Here is a 6,000-nt window from a genome sequence, read left to right as displayed (position 1 = left end):
CTATTGGCATTCACGGGATTCAAACCGGCAACCTTCCAACTGGCGGTGCAGAGCCCTACCCTCAGAGCCACCACTCCGCCTGGCAACAAACAACTCGCGCTCTAGGACGGGTCTGAACAAATAACTAAGACGGCTGTTTGGGGACTGGGATATACGGGGCCTTTCGGAAGTGCTCAGTGAGCCACAACAACACTTACTGGAGGGATATGTGTAAGCATCGCTAGAAATCATGACAATCAGGACCATTTTAAGGGATCTGAAGACTTTTTGCAAGGCACTACATAATACAGAGATATAGATGTGAAAGGCACTATATAATACAGAGATACAGATGTGAAAAGCACTATATATAGATGTGAAAGGCACTATATAATACAGAGATACAGATGTGAAAGGCACTATATAATATAGATGTGAAAGGCACTATATAGATGTGAAAGGCACTATATAGATGTGAAAGGCACTATATAATATAGATGCGCAAAGCACTATATAATACAGAGATACAGATGTGAAAGGCAGTACATAATAGAGATATAGACGTGAAAGGCACCATATAATAGACAGAGCTGCCGATGGGAAGCGTTCATAACACAAAGACACTTTTCTGACGCAGCGGTTTCTTGACACGCTCAGTAGGATTTGCAGAAGCAGGACTGCCTGCCCCGATGCAAGCAGCGCATGACACAAGTAACTTCCTACCCGCACACGCAGTCTGTCTGTGTTTCATCAGCTTGTACTGAGGATCTGTTTGCTGTAAGTAGCATCTATCAGGTGAAAAAGAGGAAAATAAACCAAATGCACAAGTTGGTGTAACCACTGTCAAGGTAGAAGTGAAACAGTGAACTAATTCGTAGTTGGAGCCGTTCTAAGACGGACAAATCTGCAGATAAGCCATTACTTTTGAGAGGGAGATTTCGTAATTTTGTGCACTGCAATCTGTTTTAAGATATCTCCATGAAAATGTAACTGTCTTGAAAAATTTCTTTAAAGAAGAAATGCACCACTTTTCCACAAAACAACTGAACCAAGTTGCTTCATGCAACCTGATAGCCAGACACCGACCGACATGCCTGGGTTAGATGCATTATACAGTATGTGAGCACAACTAAACACTTTTATACTAATGGACTCTTATTTCTTTATCATTCTCTCAAAATCATCAGAATATGTAATTGCAAATGTCCACGTTGGCAATTAAAGTAATTGGGGCAATAACAGTGTGCATAAAGCTGAAAACATTAATTGAATTGACTTCAATGCAGCGGCTCTAACTTGGTCCAGAGTACCTTTTTTTTAATCAAAATTATTAAATATCACTTAACAGAAAAAGGTACAAAAACGCATGCCAGCTCTCAAAGTATAAAACTTTAAAAACACAAACCAGTTCCTCCCAGAATTTACAGATTGCAGAGCATCACAAAGAACTTGTTAACAGAACTATTGTCTAAAATACACATCAATATGAAATTAAATTTCTTTTTGCTCCCATCATTCTGAAATTGTATTTTTTGCTCTTGGGAAGGCCTGGAAAATGCACAAATTTCTTTCATGAGAAACGTGAAGAATGATAAAATATTCTCTCCAGTCACAGAGAGGAAAAAAGGCTGTTGGATAAGAGACCCCAATCTGTACTACTGTGTACTAGATCTTGAAAGCTGTACCTGGGTGGGCACAGACTGAGAACAGCTGATAATACACACTAAGAACCATTTTTAATGTGTACTTCAAATCAGATATCACAGCTCTGATCAGCGCCGGGTATTCTGGGTGCACTGCATGACCAGCTTCTGCTCCATTCCTGCAGCCTTAATCACATATTTTGCAACTTTAGCAACATTTGCTGCCCTAAATAAAAAATAAATGACAAAGTTCTCTCAGCATTTTGAAAAATGTATCTTGAAGTGTATGCAACTCTTTGATATTCTCACGTGATAATTCCCAGCAAAGAGCACACTATATAAACCAAATCAAATCTCAGTGGTATGCGGTCACCTTAAAAGCCATCCGATTAGGCTTCGACACACAGTTGGTTGAGAGAACCTGGTCTTTGTTCTTCATTGGTCTTGTTTTACATAAATCGCGCAACATATTCTTTCAAATTAAAGCACTGGTGCGTGAGATGAGCATCCAAAATATTTTGGACAAAAATTAAACTACTTTGAAGATGGAGATCACAGCCCTGCTAATGCAGTTAATCAATGATTTGAGGTTTGGAGAAAGGAAAAAAAATCCAAAAGGGCATTCACAACCTTCTTATACACAGACGAAGTCATTTAACAAAAAAAAAAAAAAGTCCCCACATTCCAAAAAAACAACAAAAAAAAAAAAACGATGACTCCTGTCGCTGAAGTTGGCTATGAATACGAACAATGATGGCGTTTTCTGTGAAGGACCTGCACTGCAGATGCAGGTCAAAGTTCAGTCAAGGACCACTAAAGTGCACCTTAGTACACTCAAGTGGCAATTGAAGGGCAAGGCCTATGGATTAATAGATCCTTCCTCGGCTTCGGTTCCCACGATTTCCCCAACCTCGTCCACGTCCTCCTCTGAATCCTCCTCTCTGTTCTGCAATAACAAAGCACGTTAGGTTGACTGTTGTGCACCGACACAGCAAGACAAAGTTACATAAATATTTCTTCAAAACATATGCAGGTGTGGCTTTGGAAAGTTTTCAGCAATTCTGTTCTAATCACAAACTAAAATAAATGTTTTTTATTTCACCTGCTTACCATATGAAAAGTTGCCAATGCTGCCACTGTATTTGCCACTTGGCGGATTGTATATCTGCCTGGAATCTCTCTTAGGAAGTGAAGCTGGTTTCTTTGGAGGGGAGTTTGGAGTCATGTCTTCATTAGCTGTTCGTTTTTGTCTAAAACAATGCAATACAAGAATTGTGGGTCAAACCAAAGAAATATACAAATTCTACTAAAGGTGCTGTCGCCACATAATAAACTGTTAAGAATATAAAGCCCCTCCGTCAATAAGCTCACATTTACCAGAACTTTCTTTGTTACATGACCTCATATATTCCAGGAAATGATGGATAAAGAAAATTCTGCGCACGCAGAACTGAACTCAAATCAGTAAAAAAAAAAAAAAAAGCTGTGATGTAATGGAAGCAGACCAGAAAAACCCGGAGTAACAGTTTTGTAAAGAAGAATCACCGATGTGTCCAACAGCAGATTTGAGAACGACAAGTTAAAATAACATTGGCTGCAGTCACCAGTTTCCAGTGACAAACTTTATTTCTAGACTTGTACAGTTGTAATGCGACATACCCAGTCACGCAGTCTGCAAATTGCACCAACAAGGTTTTGTCTTAAGTCATAAGGGTTATATATCCGTATACATTAAATGCTGCACAAACTAAGGGACAAATTTAATCTGCTCAGTTTAGGGTCACATTGAGCCTGTGCTTATCACCGTATCACGGAGTGTAAGGCAAGAAGCAAACGTGGCGGACGGTATGCTGGTCACTTGTAGTGCTCAATCACACAGCCAATTAGAAAAAGTGTGCTGCATGTAATACAGTAACTATTCATAAAGTATTTATTTAGTTATAATAATTATGTAATATTGTACCTTGTCGAGAGATTTACTTACCTCGGCAGTGACATTCAGGTCTCTGGTGACTCTTCCTATGAAGTCAGTAGATGGATTGGGAGAGCATTGGGGTTCATGAGGTCACTAGAAAGGGGTGTGTGGCGCTCCCGATATCTGTTTAAAAGGACGAAGGTCCAAGTCTTTAGCTTTCTGGGGCTTCCTGTTTGTAAGACATGGACGCTATCCAGTGATTTGAGACCAAGACTGGACTCCTTCGGTACTGTGTCTCTACAGAGAGTCCTTGGGTACCGTTGGTTTAACTTTGTGTTGAAGGAGTAGTTACTCATGGAGTTCCGAATGAGGCAGATTACCGCATTGGCACTACGGCCATGTGGCATGATTCCCCGAGGGTGATCCAGCTCGTAGGATCCTTATTGTTGGGGACCCGAGTGGCTGGAAAAGGTCAAGGGGTCGCCCACGTAACACCTGGCTGTGGCAGATAGGCGGTCATTTCCGAAGGGTGGGACTGGACCGCGTGTCAGCCTGGGGGGTTGCCAAATGGGATCCCGAGTTGTTTTGTTGTGTGGTGGGTGCGGCAACTCACTGTACCAGTGCATGCTCCCCAACTTGACTTGATAGTTGTTTCACACAGAGATGTTGGAACAGTGATATGGTGGTGCAGTAGCCGATGTTCATACCACAAGGACTTGAAAAAGGGATGGACGTTATTTACTTCACAGCACATGAAGGAATAAACGTACTTAACCAAGAGGTAATCTGGACACATTTCTAGTATTCCGTGTGGAAATGGGTAATGGTATGTAGTTGAGCTCACTACACTCACTAATATCGATCAATCCAGAAATGAATGGGAAGAACATGCAAAACAGGACTGACAGCTCTGTACTAACACCCCTGCCTGGATGTTGCAGCTAAAGATTTAGTTTAGTTACAGAGGTTTTAACTTTTCTTAAGTTTGTCACTGGGGCGGCACAGTGGCGCAGTGGTAGTGCTGCTGCCTCGCAGTTAGGAGACCCGGGTTTGCTTCCTGGGTCCTCCCTGCGTGGAGTTTGCATGTTCTCCCCGTGTCTGTGTGGGTTTCCTCCCTCAGTCCAAAGACATGCAGGTTGGGTGGATTGCCGATTCTAAATTGTCCCTAGTGTGTGCTTGGTGTGTGGGTGTGGCTGTGTGTGTCCTGCGGTGGGTTGGCGCCCTGCCCGGGATTGGTTCCTGCCTTGCACCCTGTGTTGGCTGGGATTGGCTCCAGCAGACCCCCCGTGACCCTGTGTTCGGATTCAACGGGTTGGAAAATGGATGGATGGACGTTTGTCACTTGATTGCAAGCTACTTGCATAATTAGCCTCTCCCTCCCAGCTGTCACCAGATGACTGAAGCATGAGCATACAAGGCAAAACTTTCTTTTCCCTTATTTCTGATTTTTATGAGCAGCTTCACTTTCAGGAAGAGTCAGCGACTTCCTGTAAAAATGCTCCCCAAAAATAAAATAAAAAATAAATAAGTGTTGAAACTGCTGTTGGCAAAACTTTCTTAAACCGTTTTTGCTAAAAAAGCTTAGATATTAATTAATTGTGTCATTGAATATAATGGAAAAATAGCTTTACAGGCAGTTTAGGAGCACTCTAGTCCAACGCTAAAACTCTCTTAAATAAACACTTGGCTGTCAATTGACCTTTAATCACCCAATTATACTTATGAGTGGCTTGACAGCTAGATACTCCATTTCCAAAATGAGAACAAGGTTTCAAATCCTGATGCGGGCAGAAAATGCTCTGTTGGAGGCGGTGTGGCACAGTGGTTAAGCCTACAGACTTCAAACTCTGAGGCTGCGGGTTCAAATCCTGCTACTGACACCGTGTGACCCTGGGCTCGTTGCTTCACCAAGCTGTGCTCCAATCGGAACCAACTGCATCTCACAAGCTGCAAGTCAAATGCTGGCTAACAGGATAATACTCGATGTATGAATCACGTCCAGACCCCATTTGATCAATAAAATTTCCTTCAAAACAAACTATTTTTATGCAGCTCTTACCCTCCTGTTTCTGCTTTTTGTACAGGCTTCCATGACAGGGTCACTGTGCTTTTATATGAAGGAGGATTATGGAAAAGATCCTGTAACAGAAAAGGAGAAGGGAAAAGAGTGAACATTTATTTGAAATCAATGACTTCACTCTAAAAAGTAGAAAATAAAAATCAGTATTTATAGAATGTGGAGGAACAAGCTGCCGATTATTGGTTCCAGATGTTAACGCGCCACAGCAGCTTACATAAACACCAAACATTTGATTTGATGAAAAGAAAACCAACAGAATGAAGGTTTACAAATACAGCTTTTTAAAGCTGCAAACAACAACATCAGGCAATAAATTAAAGGAACACGCAAAGTCATTTTACAGAAATACTTAATATGTGAAACATAGGGACAAAACACTTTCA

At 41.5% G+C, this 6,000-nt stretch overlaps 1 protein-coding gene across 1 annotated transcript in view; it reads right to left on the bottom strand.

The window, feature by feature from the left end:
* Positions 1-1,269: 1,269 nt before the first annotated feature.
* Positions 1,270-6,000, bottom strand: part of api5 (apoptosis inhibitor 5) — a 48,855-nt gene continuing 44,124 nt past the window's right edge. Inside the window, exons 12-14 of the mRNA XM_039744270.1 lie at positions 5,597-5,676; positions 2,733-2,872; positions 1,270-2,568 (exon numbers count right to left, since the gene is read on the bottom strand). Of these exons, the coding sequence (XP_039600204.1) occupies positions 2,489-2,568; positions 2,733-2,872; positions 5,597-5,676 (300 nt within the window). The 3' untranslated portion in view covers positions 1,270-2,488. The remainder of the gene's footprint in view (positions 2,569-2,732; positions 2,873-5,596; positions 5,677-6,000) is intronic.

Source organism: Polypterus senegalus, chromosome 1 (assembly GCF_016835505.1).
Source record: "Polypterus senegalus isolate Bchr_013 chromosome 1, ASM1683550v1, whole genome shotgun sequence".
Classification (NCBI taxonomy): domain Eukaryota; kingdom Metazoa; phylum Chordata; class Cladistia; order Polypteriformes; family Polypteridae; genus Polypterus; species Polypterus senegalus.
This window is presented reverse-complemented; position numbering and strand designations above follow the sequence as displayed.